We start from the raw sequence: 17,813 nt of genomic DNA, 5'->3' as shown, positions 1-17,813 counted from the left end.
GAAGCAGGCCGGTGGAAAGGGGGAGGGGGGGGGCAGGTGTGGGGACTGGGGGACGGAGGGGGATGGTGTGAGTGGCGGGGGAAGGTGGCAGCACAGGGGTGGTTAGTAGAAGATGGGTGCAGATCGGTCGTCTGTGAAGTTGGAGCGGAGGTAAAGCTCCAGGGCTTGATCGCTGTAGAGAGAGAAGGGGGGGGGCAAGGGACAGAAAAAGTTAGTGTTTATAACAAACCCAAATACACGATCATGTGCATGAACTCCTCCCATACGGGACAATCCCAGGTCAGTTTAGTGATTTGAAAAATCTACTCATTATACTATCTATCAGAGAGAATGTTGGAGCAGGCATGCATATGGTGAAAATACCATGTTCTAGTCTACAGTTAATAATTGGAAGAGTTCAGATTGACTTTTAATGTGAAGAGACATGCAAGAAGATTAGTCTTCTGAGGACTACGTTAGCGACATGAGAACACAGTTTTCTTTTGCAACCCGGGGCTTCTCTGTTTGGCTGAACCCAATTCCACAGTAAAAAAAAAGCTCAGCCAATCCAGAGAGGCCCAAAGCTAGAAAAGACCAGAAATGCCCAGCACCCTACCAGACAGCCAATGACAGCAGAGAGAACCAGTGGAAAAGAGAGAGATCAAAAGAGATATTGAGAGAGAGAGACAGATATTGAGAGAGAGAGAGATATTGAGAGAGAGAGAGAGAGATATTGAGAGAGAGATATTGAGAGAGAGAGAGATAGAAAAAAGACAACAGTGATTGGTTGGCTGAACGTCGATGGAGACTGGCGACTTACGGAGGTCCTGTTTTCTCAGAACCGGGACAATTCTGGACCCAAACTGGAAGGTAAAGAGAACCCTTGGGTTTGAGTATCTCACTCGTCACAGTGAGTCAGGTCATGCATGGGTCACAGTTCTTAAAGGCATTGGCACTGTTGCTTGGTCTGGTGCAAGATGAACATCCGCTAGGATACCAATACACCTCAACTGTGATCCAACAATGGGAGATGAAACACATTCCATGCTCGTCATGCTCAAGGCTAATGTGGATCTGTAGATGTATGATGTGTAGAGACCAACCCTCTGGTACTAGGAGCCTTCGCTACTGCTCTGACAGCACATTCTCATCCAATTGAGGTGAAGCACTCGGCCTTGTTGTATGTCTCTGTCTACACTGCCAGTGTGTGTGTGTGTGCGTGTGTGTGTGTGCGCTATCATTAACAGAGACCACACTGTAACATAAACAGGGCTCTGATCCAAACATAACCCAACAAGCCAGGATCATTCTCAGACACAGTAAACACGAAGGAACTGCAGGCAACAAGCAAGCAGAGAAGAAAACGCCTGTAAACTTCAAAACACACATACAGTACGACTATACCTTTAAGCTAACACCCTTCCACGTGCAAACACTAACGCACACACACACACACTTCTCAGTGTTGTAGAGGAAGTGGTAGGGTGGAGTAATATGAGGAGCAACGGCATGGTTTCCATAGAGACAGACAGAATTGCATGTTTGGGACGACAGTAATGCATGTCAGTGATTCACAAAGTGATGTGGAGAAAGTTACTGCATCAAAGAAATAGAAACACATTTTGGGGATAAGAGGGAAAAAATATAACTGGGCCATAACTGGGAAGAATCATGTGATGCAAAATCAAAATGTTTCAGTCATTGATTGACAGAACAGATATCTCATCTGACCAAACTGTTTATTAATATATAGATATATGTTTTATTTAGAATACTTTTGTAAAAAGTCACCATACATTCAATGTCAAAGGTCAGTATCACATTTCTGATATCCCTCCATGGCATGCATAAGATAAACACTTTTTCATGATTCTATTTTTCTCTTTTCTGTAAATGTTTATTTTCTTTTTTTTTTACTTTCTTTTTCTTTTTTTCTTTTTACAAGGACAGTAACGTATTTCTCAAATAAAAGACCAAAAACAACATAGTCACTCAGGGCACACGATCATATAAACATAGAAGGCTCCAGAAAAGTTTCAGTTCTCTGTTATTCAGCTAGATATATCAGGGGTATCTAATTGACAGAAAATGGCAAAGGGTATGGAACTAAGGGACAATCATAACTGAGGTCTACCAGTCTCAGTAGAGTAGAATATAAATATAATGTGACTGGCTGGAAGAAGGTTATTAAATGCACTGGAAGGTAGGCTTTGTGGTTCTGACAATTTTTTTATTGTCTTTATTTGTTCATGGAAAATGTATTTACTGTGGTGGGAGTGGAAGTTTGAAAATGCTAATAAATCTATTTCACCACCTCAGTTTCATGTAGATTTCATTTCAGTGGCACATGAACTACAGATACCATAGAAAAAAGTAGCAATTCTAAAGTAAGGCGGAGAGGGCACCCCCTCTGGACAGGAAACCAACAGCACTGACACAAAGGGAGCACAGCGCGAGGACAAAATCTCTCAAAAAACAAAACACCTGCACGGCCTCACTGTAAACCAATCTTACAAGTGCGGCCTCTAGAGGCTAGTCCACAAGGGGAGTAAAAAAAAGGCAATTTAGCCAGTGGCTTCAGTACAATGACAGTAGCTTTTTGGCAGTTGTACAGTACATGAAAATGTCTTCCAGATCAACAAAATGACACAACCATGTACATGCATGAGAGGACAAGCAGTGGCAAAGGCAGTCTCTTGAGAGCGGTCCATTATTCCAGGACATGATAAGATCGAGAATTCAGAGTCCAAAATGGTGCAGGCCGGCCAGAGGAGCACCAGCCCCATCCCCGGCACCGGCCTCGACCCCGGGCCGCAGGCTCTCCCCCTCAGCGCTATCCTCCACCCACCAACCGCTACTGTCGCCACAGCCACCACCAGGAAGGAGGGAGGGACCCGGGGAGGAAGAGAGGACAGAAAGGAGGGATGAGACTGGCTTCTTCCATTGGAGAAGGAGGGTGTGTGGAGGCAGGGGCGAGGAAAAGAGAGGACAGGAAGGAAAGTGGAGGGGGAAGGGGGGGCGGGGGGCGCCTGTGCTATCCGGAGCTGTCTGTGTCTGTCTGTCTGTCTGTTCTCACACAGTCGAAATCAATTTGCCATCGGAACTGTGGAACAAAGAGAGAAGGAAGCATGCCAGGTCGGACACACTCGGAGAGAAATGGAGAGACACAAGACAGCCACTAGAGGGCTCTGATGAGTTTGGGCAGAGTGCAGGAGGAGAGGGGTGCCGTCATACACCATGACGTCCCCCAAACCCACCTACATCTACCACACCAAACACACCGGCCGCACGGCCAAGGAGATGCCACCTCCAGCTACCTCATCAAACCTCTCACAACAGGGTTTATTAGTGGTGACAGCTCCATACAAATATGGCCGAGAACAAATAGTTCAATCTGGACTTACTTTGAAGGATTGATTGGCGTTTGAATATGGAATTTTGTTTACGGCGAAGGCCAAAGATTCAGAGGCCACTTTTGATGAGGTAATCAAAGTCATCTCCTTGGCAACAGGGGTCCAGTGTAAGATTAGTAAAGCCTCCGGGTTGAGTACACCCTGGAGCAACTTAAGCTAAAAATACTGACCCAGAACCTGACATTAAGCAGCTGACGAAAAAGTATGTGGAACAACTTGGCACCAGAGCTCACCGCTTCAGGCTCGCAAGCAGTGATGCCAACATGAGGTAATACTGACGCCACTCTCCACTATCACAACATCCACTGAGCTTTGTTTGCACACATACTGTACACACAGAGAAAAAACAACAAACTCACAACTCACTCACACACACACACAGTCGTCCTATTAATCTGTAGTATTTCTGATCCAGTTGTTTTCTGGACAATCTACATGTAAAACCCAACAATAAACTAGACCAGACACTAAAACTGTCTGGAGGGGGTTGAAATTGCGTTGATAGATTAATACCCTTTAGAAAAGCTGAACGAATAGCAAGCAAGGGCGGGAACAAGAAAAAAACAGACACTTGGAGAAACGCAAAACTTTAGTAGGCTTGATTTTCAATCCAATTAACCTTTTCTTGAACTATTTTTGCCCGTATAATAAACCTAATGTCTCAAGGTTTGTGTGCTTCTTTATTGCTATGGGAGGAGCCTTCCTCAGGATCTTCAGTATTCTCTCTCTCATCTCTACAGACATGCCTCTCACTCACTTCCCCCATTCAAACAGTCATGAACCTCACCCCAGTGGAGAGGAAATGCTAGCATTCGTCAGGTGATTAGACACTGGGCTAGTCAGTATTATGTGGTACAGTGATGCCTGCAGTGTGGTTTAGTAAGAATTCTAGATGCTGACATGTAGTTTTACTGTATATACAGCTACTTTCTTGGACGGAGGTAAGCTAAACCAGGTCACCGTTCAGGAGGGAGGTTTATATAAAAGGTCTTACCTTGTAGCGAAGCGACTGTCATAGTCCTCAATGGGAGGCTAAAATGGTAAGGAGAGAAATACATATTTTCTTTTACTGTAGTTGAAGTATTACTCACATTAGACACCCTGTTCTGAAGTGGGGAAGTGATTTCATCTAATATTTCCAGCAGGTGGCACCAGATAACCGCAAATATTTTTGGGTCAAGCCACTGCAGCATTACTCATCACACATTGTGTTGTCATGACAATGAGCCAAGCTAAAATAACTTACCCAGCACATCCCTAAAACACAAGACACCAAACACTACAAACGAATCCGTAAAATGTAAAAAAAACGAAACAAAGTGTGTCTGTCTGAAGATGTGTTCAGGACATTGACCAGTTTGGAGTAGGTTCCAGCTTCAAGACAACAGGACTAGAGGTTTCATCCCACACACCCCTAGCGGACATGGTGCCCTACCTGTGTGGTGAAGCCTGCCATGCTGTAAGGCCGGGGGCGGCTCTGCGCCAGGCTCTGTGCCAGCAGGCGGGCCGTCAGGCCGTAGTCAGGCATGGGCAGGGTCATGTCGCTCTCCAGCAGGTTCCCGGTGCTGCTGCTCTTCCCGTGGTGGAGACTGAGGAAGGGGGGGGGGAATAGATGGACTGGTCAGTTCAAGCACGCAGTGTACACCGAGACACACACAGACAGGCACATGCGCATACGTCATGCGCCGACACACGGGCACGTTTGCAGCGTGGCGCTTACTTCACTCGGAGCTTCTCGTTGTCGCTCTCAGGCAACACGCGCGTGTAGGAGAAGGGGAACCAACCTCGCCTGAGGAAAGACGTGAGAAGTCAGCCCGCCTGCGATGCATGCGGGGCACGGCTACACCGTGTCTGCTAGACGGTGTGCGTCTAAATGGGAAATCCGATATCTCTTTCTGTATATTTATGTATATATGTGTGTGTGTGTGTATGGTGCGGGCGTTCCAGAGCAGGTGCTCACATCTTGTTCTTCTCGTTCTCCCCGTAGTGCCAGCCGTCGCGGGCCTCGGGGACGAGCAGGGTGATGATGTCGCCCTCGGAGAAGCTGAGGAGGGTGCCGTTGTCGCCGGCGGCGTGCGAGAAGATGGCCTGGACGCGGGCGCGCCCGTTCTTCTCCAGGCCGGCCGCCATGGAGCTGGACCTGGGCAGAGTCCGGGTCTCTCCTGGGGCACAGAGCAGGGAGGAGGGGGTTGGGGGGGAGGGGGCGGTCACTCAGTCCTATCCTCTTCTGTGTATATTCCTATTCCTGTTCATACCACAAAAGCGCTGAACAGTCTTGACGGGACGGCGTGTGGACCTCTTACCCACGGACGTCTTGTTTTTGGCCGGGGCGGGCCTGCGGACGGGCAGGGTGTTGGAGTAGACCTCGCTGACCTGTCTCTGGGGCTGGGGCTGGGGCTGAGGCTGGGCCTGGGTCTGGGGGGAGGAGGGCCTGACCTGGGACACCCCGCCCTCGGTCCAGAACTCCTCCCCGTGGACCCCTGTTGTTCCGTTCACCAAGGACATGCCGTCCGGGCCCATCAGCCTCTGGAACACGGAGACATTCATTAACACACACACAAACACGGGACACGCACACGCGCGCAAACACGGCTGTGCTTCCTCCCTCTGCCCCATGCTGTGAAAGAGCATTGTGTTCCCCTTCCAAACAAATCAAACCTTCCCACAATACTATGTTTATTTTTCCCACTCTATTCAGTAAATCAGACGTCAAAGGGGGGGGATGCTGTGATGAACTTTCCTGTAATCACGAAGGGGAAACAAAATGTGCCACTGCAGGAGATTCGGAGCAGTCATGGAACTGACATTCTGAAAGTTCAGCTCAGTCTCGCTGTCTGGGAGTTCTAATTAGCGTGTTGTAAAAGGCATCATTAAAAGTGCAGTATAGAGATGCATTTTTGTTTTCCTTGCTCACGAAAGGCTAAAGGTGCCTCAGATGACAGGAGACTTGAGTTCATTAGCACCCCCCTGGCAGTGAGGTGGAGATGCCCAACTCTCACACACACACACACACACACACACACACCACTACTTCTAATCCCAGATCTGCTCAAACTAAAACAAAGCAACAACACCCTCACATCCTGCCGGCAGCAAGTGCTACCTTGTTCAAACCAGTGCTGCTGGGAGATCTCTCCCCAGCAGTATTTTCATTAACAAGAATGTATTCATTTAGCAAAGTGTCATACATGGGGTGGTTTGAACCTGGGCTATATGGATCTGCATTCAAATGCTCTACCACTGAGTTCTATTCATCCCAGTAGCCCAACTCATGCAACACTACAGAGAAAAAGACCCTCCAACAGATTCATCCACTCACCGCCTGGTGTCCCAGCCCACCGGCCATGAACACAGCCAGCTCTGGAGGGACGGGCAGAGGCTGGGCCCCTGGGATGGGGTCCGAGATGACCAGGTTGGACTTGGAGGTGTGCAGGGGGCTGGAGCCCCCCAGGGTGCCCCCCCCAGAGCCCATCTGCTGGGCCAGGAGCATGGCCCGCTCCGGCAGCTTGTTGGGGTCAGAGCAGGCCTGTTGCCACACGGGGATCTTCTGGGTGAGCAGGTCCTTTCCCTACACACACACGCGCACACACACACACGCGCATGGAAACAATGTTATGCAACAGTTCACAAAGCTTCCTCCAGTACCGTTTCCCACCACCCCTGTTTAAGCTACAGTAAATAACAAGATGCGTGTTTATATTGGCTTGAGACTTCTCACATAATACGCCTACACTGCGGTATCCCGTGCAACAACCAAGTTATCTAAGAAGCTTCAAACTGACCACCCGTTAAGGTCTTTCCGTTTGTGTTCTTAACTATTCGATGATCTCCCCCCCTCCTTGCTCTACCAGGTCCCACCGAGGGGAGAGAGAGAGAGACATCTCTGCATGTCCCTGACCCCTGACCCCTACAAACTGCCGTGTCTGTGCGGAGCCGCCCACCCCCCCAGAGGCGACACACACTGTCCCCTCTCCCGCGGCTCTTCCGCTCCCCTTCCGAGCGCCAGAGCACGACAGCGGAAGGACACGCGTGCACGGCGTCGTACGTAGACGCAGGCCGCTCTCGCAGCGAGAGCTCTTTAGAGTGCCCTAGGTGATCTCTTCCCACACACGCCCCCCTGCTGATTGGCTGCTGGACGCCGTGCTCTTGAAAACAGTCGGCTCTGCAGTACACACATGCGCGCACACACACACACACACCTCTTCAGCCTATTGCCACTAGTGAACAAGGTGTACTCCATTACCCAAGGCTGCATGAATAGAAAAAAAGACACACACACATACACACACACACGCTCTCTCTCCCTCCCCCGCCCCAAACGCAGAACGAAAACAAGCAGTAATGAGTAGCGGTGACCCAGTACCAAGGATATAGACCGGGATAGAGAGACTCTCGACGGTCAATCATCCTGCATATTACGAGCATGATTTGTGATCATTTACAGAGATCTGTGGGGTTCTTTAAGACAACTACCCCCCTGGATGGAAACGGCCCTTCAAATTCTGTCTCCAAGTTCAGTGAATCACTCACGTGATTGGTTTCACCATTTATTCCTATACATGAGAATAGGTTTAACTTTGGTGGAATTGATGTACATGGGGAAGCGCTCCCTGCCTTCACTGCAACATGCATGACATGAGGCGGGGAGCATCGAGTTAAATGGTTAAAAGTTAGCGAGGACGGGTGTGCGTGCATATGTGTGACTTTATAGCGCCGCCTATCGAGCGAAGCCTATGGGCTAAGAACACGGCGATGGGTGATATGACGCGCGCTGCCCGAGTGCCATGCCTGAACTACCGTATTTTTGGGAAATAAAGCCGCGGTTTATACCCCGATTTTACATTGTTCTTGTGTTGGTGCGGCTTATATTTCGATGTGGCTTATAGCACGTTTTTATAACAAAACAACAGTAGAAAAACACTTTTTTTCTTTTGAATGCTATTTAAATTGGAGTTTATTCCCGGGCAATAGAAAACATACATTACGCACTTACTTCCTTTGGTTTTCGTACATAGTTTTGAATGATCCGTTCCACCGAAGTGTTACACAACGGCATGCTGTAAGATCGCCTATACTCGTGCATTGCTTGGTATCAATGTTCCCGTATCAAGTGTGGCCTACGTGCTCAGATTTACGAACACAAAGTTCCAATTCTGGTGGGGAGCGGCTTATACAAAAAAAGGTGGCTTATATTCCGACACATACGGCAGCTTCGCTCATTCTTTCAAAGGGTGCTCGGCTTTACCTTGCCATGGTAGGCGCTGTTGTTCTTGGCCACGGCACACTGGCGGTCCACCAGGAAGCAGTACCTGCGACGCTCCTCGGATAGGGCGGTCTTGTAGCCCTCGGCGATGAAGGTGTCCAGCTCACTCTGCTTACTGCTGATGGTCTCCACAAACTGGGGAGGAAACGCAACAGAACTAGGGGTTAGGTATGCGCAGTTACACAGGCCGCAACCCTCCGGAGAATTCAGTGAGTCCAATATTCCCTTTTCAGCAGTCAGGGTGAGGAGAAAGACCCCGGATACCCTCTACTACGTCTGAAGTGCTCCCACACTGTTGGCATCTCCCAGTAGCACCGTTTTTCAAGACGTTCTAATTTGTCTGAGCTGAAGTACTGCCAACCAGCCCAGTTCTTCGGGTTATTGATGTTATTGCTGTCATTACCACTGTTATGGCCTCCTAGAGTGGTACTGCCACTGTGGACTGCCTCTCCTCTCATCTACATCCACCCCCTCTCTCCTGTCAGAGCTGTGGTAACCAGTAGCTTCGATCCTCTCCTTCTAATGAGTCCTCAGATCATGACAGGAGACATGGTGGTGGTTTGTGCGTTTGTGTGTGTGTGTGTGTGGGTGTGTGTGTGTGTGTGTGTGTGTGTGGGGGGGGGGGGGGTCTGGAAGCTGCAGCTCATAAGTGAGACTGGGGGACAGAGGGTGCCACAAACCAAGGGTTTAATCCGAATGAGCCGATGACAGGCTGTGCTGGGAAACCATTATGACAGAGTCATATGTTGACAGGATTAAGCTGAAGGAGTTGGGGGTTGAGGCCTTTGAAGTGTTCCTCCAGCCACCCGAGGTCATAAGTCAGTGCCCTCAACAGTCAAGGGGAGTGTTGTTCCGCATGACGCCACCAGATGGCGACAATCCCTCACGGCCGGTCGCAGGGTCAAATCCCCCGGAACTCTGAGGGGGATTCTAGGAGCAGGAGATATGGGAGTGAACAAACCCATTGTGATGAACCGATTTGTGCATTAGTGTACCGAGCGTTGGAGGGCATCCACCTCCACCAATACACATCCTGAGAGCACCACGTCTGCTCATGGGAGAGAGGTGGAGATGAAAGGATGATGTGCCCGTTCCCGCTCAGTCGGGGAGCGTCAAGACCTTGGTGTACTCGCTCTCTGCCACTTCACTTCTTTCAAAACACATCGCTTATTCTCGCACGTCCTCATAGCCAGTCGCACCAGAACCTAGACGCAACAAGCTCTTGCCAGGGGAGGAATTTCAATGAGTGAGCAGCAGCAGAATATGTGGCTGACACTGCCAAGTTCCAAACTCTCTCGCTCGCTCGCTCTCTCTCTCTTCCTCTCCTTTCTCTCTTTCTCTCTCTTCCTTAAGAAAGTTATAGACAGAGACTTTGCTTTGAGATGAGTCACACTCTGCAAACTGCAAAGAGAGGAAGGAACAAGGAGAGAGAGAGAGAGAGAGAGAGAGAGAGAGAGAGAGAGAGAGAGAGAGAGAGAGAGAGAGAGAGAGAGAGAGAGAGAGAGAGAGAGTGAAGGAACAAGTGAGGTAGTGCTCGTACAGTAAGCAGTGCAACTCATTGTTTTGGCTATCGGATCAGGGTCCAGACCAGCGTGCAGAGGGGAGGGGGGGGGAGATAGCGAGCAGCCATCTGTGATGTGCCACCTCTCGACCGCTCCAAAAGAGGGGCTTCGCCCAGGCAAATCAAAACACCTCCCTCAGACATCCGTGTTCACCTTCAGCTCTACTCCATTCTATTCGAATGCTCGCTTCGTTCCGCTCTCTGTCGTTGGTGAGAAAAAAAAGTCCCACAGAAGTGTCATTATCAGCGTGTTAACCCCCCCCCCCCTCCCCCTCCCCTTTAGACGCCGGTCTGGCCTCCTCAGTAGCTCCGCGTAGCTGTGGAGCCGGCCTCTCTCCTTGTCCCGAGCAGCAGTACCGTACGGTACCCCAAAGACAGCGCCGCACAGCCCTCACGGCTGGACGGCTGCTCCGCTTTCGCGCGAATCGCGAACGAATGACGACCCCTTCATAAAGACGACGCAACGGCTCAACCGATACTTGTCTACGTCCGTGCCCATATTTGGATCTCCCCTCCCAGGTGCGCCTGTTGGGACGCACTTGGGGAGAGACCGCACTCCAGCTGCAGTGAATATAGAACGCTGGAGGACCATTAAGCGTTTGAAGGGCTGTACGGTTGCTCTACGTTGCCTCTCCATCCCCCGCCAACTCAGCAGCCATCACCTGATTCATACAGCAGACCCGCTTAGCTCGGCTCTTCTGATCCCTCATTATCGGCATTGTCGCTAAACGCCGCCAGGCACTGCGGTGCTGTACCTGCGTACTGCTACTTTACATGATATCTTCATCTGCGAACAGGAGCTGTGGATCTCACCTCTGTAGATGTGTGTGTGTGTGTGTTTGCGTGTGTACGTCTGTGCCTGTTTGTGTGAGCGTGTCCAAATGCGGTAACTAGACAGCTATCGCCATCCTTTCTTTCCATCGCCACATCGCTCCACCCCGTTCTACATTCGGGGCCAGGTCCGAGAGGGCTTTGAGGTCTTTTCCCTGAATCCCAGTCGAAGGCTGAGCGGTCCAGCCTCCGCTGTCGTTTCCAGGCAGCGAGGTTATCTTTACTACATCCCCCCTCCCCCCCCTCCCCCCCCTGCAGCTGGGGCCACTCCGATGAACTACATAATGAGTTCATTAGCATCTTCACAGGGGGCCTTAACCATTGATGAGATCCCACGCTGCGAGGCGACGTAGGCAGAAACAAGGACAGCCAGGAGAGGAGAGGGGAGGGGGGGGGGGGGGGGAGAAGGGAAGAGATTCCAACTGTGTCATCCGCCAGACCGCAATCAGACAACGTCCTCATTCGAGGCTCGACGCGCCAGTCGATCAAAGACGAGGAGCGTTCGCCCTCTCTTGGCCGCTGACGTTTTTGGGGGGGGGGAATTGGAGGCCCGGAGAGGAGGCAGGGTGTGGGTATCGGAGAGCTGGAAAGCATTTTAAAAACACACCATCCGGTGTCCAGCTGACAGGTACTGTGTTGTCTGACAGCAGTGCAGTACCCTCTGAGGTAAGTACAGGCGAGAGGCGGAGAACCTCCCGGGCCTGGTGTTTTACTCCCCACAGGGCTGCAACACAAACGAGTTGACTTTTCCCCGGCTCGCCCACGGCCGAGGCACTCGGTAAGTGAGACGGATGAAAATGAGAAGCGAGATTGCTTTTTCTTCCTTCCTTACTGAAGTTGGGAACGTTATGACTGGCTGCAGGAGCAGATGAGCTGGAGCAGCTGTGGCCCGTCGGTCGGATGATACAAGTCATTAAGGGCTGTATTGGTGTGCTGAATCAGTCTGTGTCTAAGACATGGTTGGACATGACACTGATCCTGGTAAAGTATTGAATCAGTCTGTACCGAGAAAGGTTGATCAATGTAGACATCCGAGTCGGATCTGTGTTCAGTTATGTTGGATCTGGTATACTGGAGCCTGTTACAACATGCAGCTCACAGCCCTACCCAACCCTCGCCCTGGGGGGAGAGATTATCCATATCCCCTTGTCTGTCTCATTGGCTACTTGTCTCTCTCTCTCTCTCTATCCCTCTCTCTTTCTCTGTCTCTATGTCTACCACCTTCACCCTCCCTGTCTCCTTTTCACTTTCTCTGTCTCTTTGTCCACTGGACTCCTGCCTAAAAACCCTGTTCCCTACAGAGCACAAGCCACACCACACCTACCCCCATAGAGCCTACAGATCTCTCTGGCTCTACAACAGCAAGACCAGCTCAATCTGGACGTGTCAGACCAGAGAGGGTGGAGGTGTGGGGGGTTTTGTGAAGGGAATGAGGGTTCAGGGACCAAAGAAAGCTCTGTCAGTAGTTTCATACCTGGTCAACCATGAAAGCCCAAGACGCATGAAGCAGGATAGAGAACATGGTGGTGGTCTGGCTATTGATCTGGACAGACATGCCTGTTCTGGCTGGCTGGACCTCGAGGCATGGTTTACTCTATCTCAGTAATTACCCTGCAAGCCCTGGCCTGTCCAGGCTCTGAACACGACCTGCTCTGGTGCTCTTAGCCCAGCCCCTGGAGCACTGATACGTCAGTGTGACCCATAGCAGAGAGCTAGCCAAACAAACCCTATTAAGTGGACCATAGCTGAGTCATGGCTTTCAAACCATGTGAGGTGAACACACGGAAATTGGGTATTGGTTTGCTAGCACGGGATGTGTGTGTGAGTGTGTGTGTGTGCATGCGTGAACTACAACTCTTGGCTGCAGAGTTCATGTTTCAAACCTACATTCATACATTCATTTGTGCTTTTCACTGCATTTAATCTACATTCAAAATCGCTCTCTTCCCCCAACAGCGGCTCTGGTCCACCCCCCCCCCCCCACACCCCCCCCTCAGGTAAACCTCAGTTTCAAACCGCATCTCGAAGCAGACGCTGAATCTGAAGTCGGCGTTCCCGTTTTGTTTCCGCGACGGGCGTCACGTCCCCCCGCGCTCACCTGCATCTCCTTCTCTCCGTACTTGGACGGGTTCTTGCTGCCCTGGCTCTTCCGGCGCAGCTTCTTCAGCTCGGCTTGGCACTTCTCCAGACTCTCCCCCTTGGTCTTGTGCTCCACCTGGTACTTCTTCAGCGCAGCCTGAGAGGGGCGACAGAGAGAGAGAGCGGTGAAATCGCCGGGTCGAGCCCACAGGTTCGGACGAAGACCGGCAAGATCAAAACAAAGACGACTTTTGTGGAGGTAAGTGGTAAGGCTAAGAGTAGGGCCCCGAAGAAACACCCGGACCCTGAAAACACTCACCGTAAACTGAGAAGTTCACGTGTTCATCTTGTGAGGTTTAAGCTCTTGAGGAGTGAGTGTGTTAATGTGTGTGTGTGCGTGTGCGCAGTTTGAAGATCACCGCTGTCTACCAGAGGAGCATCCCCGAGGTGATGTTTTCGGTGTTGATTAGCACACTGAGACCCTATCAATTATTCTGTCGGAGTTCATCCGCGCGGCTCTCAATCATGTGCTACTTCTGGAGACCAATCCGAACGGCGCGATGAATTGCAATTACAAGACGGACTGGCCCTCGAATGAACTTCAGACCCTGATGAGAATGGCATCTCTGTGCTTATCGGTTAGTAATCTGTCGAAACGGTCCACGATATTCCATTTCCGCTGCGCGCCATGAACCTATTTTGGATTCATTAGCATTACATCAAAGTGTACACACGTCCAGCCAACGACAGAGGCACTGTGGAGGTTTAGAAGGAGGGAGAAGAGGAGAGCGAGCGAGGGAGAGAAACACAGAGTCCCTGGAACGAAAGGAGACGGCCAGAGAAAGACAGGAAGGAGAGCGGAGGAAAGAGAGAGGAACGCCATAGGGACGAGCATGCATTTCCATCCAGAAAAGAAAAAAAAGGCCTTGTGTCTCTCTGTGCTCCTTCGAACATGACTCACGATCCTCATTAGAAATTCATGAGCACAAGGAGACGCAATTGTTATCAAAGCTGACGCCATTATTTGGGAACACGTTAACTAGAATGAAGGACATTTAACATGCATGAACACTTGGATCTGTGTAAGGTACAGTGGTGGGAAATATCCTTGATGAGGAAGTCTGGTAGACAAAACCGCTGGTATATGGATTTAATAAAAATCAAACAATCACTGATATCAGTACTGAGAGCAGGTGGACTTGTGGGAAAAGAGCTACAGGAAGTCCTAGACCTTCTCAATCCAAGGTTACAACAAGTTCCCAAAACACTGTGCGAACTAGAGAGCAGGAGAACAAAATGGGATTCAAAACAAACAAAAGAGTGTTTGGTCTGTTGGGAACTGTGTGGACTACTGTGGGAACTTCTGTATGTACTCACTGAGTTAATGATTAAATCACAGTTAGAATCCATCACATGGTCGGTCTTTTTGTCTGTACACTGTCTCAGTGAGACCAGGTACTTTAGATAGCGAGAGCCTAATTGTCTCTACTTATTAGAATACAATAGTGTTTGATGATGACATTACCAGCACCACATCCCTGTTACTAACCTACCACTCTGCTGTTCCTCAGTGAGCCTGCAGCCCACTCATTCTAAAGATATCACTGAGAGACACACTCACTAGGCTGCAGGAAACATAGCTTCTTTACGGTTAGATTGAAGTATCGTATGAAAAGAATGTGGCAAAAAATAAAAAATAAAATGCTAAAAGTGTTTCGGGGGAAACGGGAGTGGAGCACAGGGAACAACAAGCCTCAAATGTCGAAGTGTGTAGAAGTTGTACAACAACCGATCGGCATCCAGGTACTCACTGTCAGGTAGCGCGAGTCCAGATCCACTTTCTTCTCCAGCTCGGAGAGCAGTTCGTTGTGGAAGGATTTCAGCTGAAGGAGCAGAGAAGGGGACAGGGTTAACCGTGGGCCCCTCTTCCGACACCCATCGCACGTCCGCGAGCTCGTACGGCCGGAAGAGACGTGCGCTGGGATTTAAAAGGGGAACGGGGGGGAAGTGTTCGGACGCGCTCTTCCCAATATCTGGGAACGTGTCCACGCTCAAGTAGCCAGGCCGATACTCACCATTTCTTCCAACTGCACCTGGATCTGCCGATGGACCTCGGCCATCTGAAATAACACGTCCCCTGCAAAGTAGCACAAGGGGTCACGGTTACACACGAGACTATTGGGGAGAGACTGTAAGAGGGGGGGGGGGGAAGGGAAGCAAAGAGAGACCCCGGCGTGCAGAGCTCATGCGGCAACCTCAGACAGGCAGACACGGAGAGACACATAGACAAACGGAGAGACACAGACAGACAGAACACAGATGACAGGATACTGCTACCCAGGGTGGTAGAGGCAATGATGTAAGTGGTTGAGTCACGACAAGAAACAGACATGAAAACGTAGAGATAGGAATCAATGCAAACTGAGAAAAAAAAGGAATCTTAAAAGCCATTAGCTACAGTATACAACTGTATGCAACAGTATACAATAAAATCATATTCCAAGCATAGTGCTCATCTATAAAGTTCAAATTACTGAAGCTTATTTAGCCACTGGTTTAGATCAAACATATTGCCTTCCTGGATTCTTATTGGCAATATGGTAAATGGAACAAGATAAATTGCAAATCTCCTAAACAAAAGGAGAGAACGACAAAGAGGAGGGGAAGAGTCATGCAGCCAGTGGAAAGGGTTTTTGTGGGGGGGGGGGGTTAAATATACCTACATGCTGCCTCTTCTGAATATGCAGTGCATTGTAAAGAAAAGGAACAGAAGATCTAAATTGAGCACAGGACATACAGAAAGAGAAAGAGAGAGAGAGAGAGAGAGAGAGAGAGAGAGAGAGAGAGAGAGAGAGAGAGAGAGAGAGAGAGAGAGAGAGAGAGAGAGAGAGAGAGAGAGAGAGAGAGAGAGAGAGAGAGAGAGAGAGAGAGAAAGAGAGAGAGAAAGAGAGAGAGAAAGAGAGAGAGAAAGGAGAGAGAGAAGAGAGAGAGAGAAAGAGAGAGAGAGAGAGAGAGAGAAAGAGAGAGAGAAAGAGAGAGAGAGAAAGAGAGAGAGAAAGAGAGAGACCTGAACGAGACAGACACACACAGGTAGATTTCTCTAGTCCAAGCCTGTTCGTAAAGGTTTACATATAGTATTCAACTGTTTGTGGCAACTCATTGCTTTTAAGACAGCAAAGGGGATAGGGATTAATCTACTAAAGACCCTTTACAGGAACATTATTTGTGCACATTGTAATTAGTGTGTGAATGAGAGGAATCTTTGTAAGAGAATATCACAAATATACAGTATTTGAGTCAATCTTTTGAACATAATTCATAAATCACCCCCTCTCCCAGAGTTGCTTCAACAAAGCATTTAAGGTCCATCTTTAAAAAGTGTGAGTTCTCAATAAAAGGCTTTGGACTGACCCATCTGATCAGACATCACAGTACAGTACAAACTGTTACACACAGACCACACTGAGTGAGCGCAACAATTTGGCTGTACACACTGAAGACTTCAGCCGCCCCAAAAGAATGAAAGACAAAGAAAGCGAGACAGAGCAGCAAAGCAGGCTGGGATTTCATCCACAGACGGTCACACACGATACGCCACCAACTGCATCTAAACAGACAACACTTCAGACAGCATCGATAATAATCGCTTGATCTGTAAAAGTTTGGCATCTCAGTCGAGGTCTGTGTAGTATTCAGCAGATCCTCAATTAGGTGACAAATCAAATGGGGGGGTGCCAGAGTGAAACCCCATGAACACTGAAGATGCATGGCAAGTGAGCATAGGAGCACAGGTGTTGTGAGTGTACAGTCTTGTCAAGGGAATGGGCTTTAGTCAAGTAGCAATCAGAGACTTTTTTCTGTCTCGCGCTGCGGGTGTGAAGGAGAGAAACGCATTAAACGGTCTCCTCTTTCCCTGTCTCATTAGGAACCCTGTGTCACAGCCCAGAGACACAAGGATCCACCCCTGCGCTGAATGGTGACTGTATCCGCGGGCGCGGTGAGATGTTCTCCTCCCTGTCTTACACACTGATCATGTGTCATAGAACAGCACAACAGCAGGCCAAAACATCCTGTCAGCTCCCAGCAGGCCTACTAAGCCGATTACAGATCCTCATCCCTGATCACAGCTCCTCGGGCTTAGATAGACCAGCAGTCTGTTCGCTGGTCTTAGTGGCTCGGTCAATTAACAAATGAGCAGTCATAAGAGTCCCATGTATGCATGCGCACACACACACACACACACACTCCCACTTATTATCTCGGCGGGGAAACATTGAGGTTCCCCTTAGGCATAGATATGAGACAGTACTAACATACCTACTAAAACAAAGTAACAAGTAATGGTACAATGAATGAAAAAGTTCCATAGAGTCCCGCGAATGAATGACTCGGAAGAGAGAAATCCCGTCTTTACAGATATCACAGTGAGAGAGACGGCACAAAAAAAGAATCTCTTCATGTGGCATTGGAGAGGCCCATTGTTACCATGACAACTTTGATATAAAAAGGCCCAACCAAAACACATATTAGACTGCTACACTAGAAAGGGAGGAGAGCATAACAGACGATGGAATCACGGTTAGATCTTACATGGAAACCTCGTTGTGCAATGTCGTTTCAGAAACGGATCAGAGGCAGGCAGTAACCTGAGAGACAACGCTCAAAACCTGCCTGGCTGGCTGGCGAG

General features: G+C 49.4%; 1 protein-coding gene across 3 annotated transcripts; it reads right to left on the bottom strand.

The window, feature by feature from the left end:
• Positions 1 to 27: 27 nt before the first annotated feature.
• Positions 28 to 17,735, bottom strand: LOC136941209 (BAR/IMD domain-containing adapter protein 2-like). Of its 3 annotated transcripts, none has more exons than XM_067233652.1 (12): positions 17,717 to 17,735; positions 15,202 to 15,263; positions 14,938 to 15,009; positions 13,146 to 13,283; positions 8,638 to 8,790; positions 6,712 to 6,960; positions 5,696 to 5,918; positions 5,353 to 5,554; positions 5,113 to 5,181; positions 4,828 to 4,981; positions 4,387 to 4,424; positions 28 to 172 (listed from the first exon to the last, which is right to left on the bottom strand). In XM_067233652.1, exons 2-12 carry the CDS (start codon positions 15,244 to 15,246, stop codon positions 103 to 105), a joined length of 1,413 nt encoding a protein of 470 aa, XP_067089753.1. In that variant the 5' UTR covers positions 15,247 to 15,263; positions 17,717 to 17,735; the 3' UTR covers positions 28 to 102. The 3 variants fall into 3 exon arrangements, with proteins under 3 accessions (XP_067089753.1, XP_067089756.1, XP_067089754.1); XM_067233653.1 differs by lacking the exon at positions 17,717 to 17,735 and adding an exon at positions 800 to 842 and having other exon boundaries at positions 37 to 172; XM_067233655.1 differs by lacking the exon at positions 17,717 to 17,735 and having other exon boundaries at positions 15,202 to 15,258.
• Between the last annotated feature and the right edge of the window lie 78 nt (positions 17,736 to 17,813).

The sequence above is a fragment of the Osmerus mordax genome, chromosome 3 (genome assembly GCF_038355195.1).
Source record: "Osmerus mordax isolate fOsmMor3 chromosome 3, fOsmMor3.pri, whole genome shotgun sequence".
Classification (NCBI taxonomy): domain Eukaryota; kingdom Metazoa; phylum Chordata; class Actinopteri; order Osmeriformes; family Osmeridae; genus Osmerus; species Osmerus mordax.
Note: the sequence above shows the minus strand (reverse complement) of the source record. Positions and strands in the feature narration are given on the sequence as shown.

Coding starts and splice junctions, on each gene's coding strand:
- LOC136941209 (XM_067233652.1), bottom strand. CDS start 15,246: ATGGCCGAGGTCCATCGGCAGATCCAGGTGCAGTTGGAAGAAATG. Junction 5,919..6,711: donor GTGGGCTGGGACACCAGGCG/GTGAGTGGATGA, acceptor TCCGTGTTCCAG/AGGCTGATGGGCCCGGACGG. Junction 4,425..4,827: donor TGGCAGGCTTCACCACACAG/GTAGGGCACCAT, acceptor TTACCATTTTAG/CCTCCCATTGAGGACTATGA.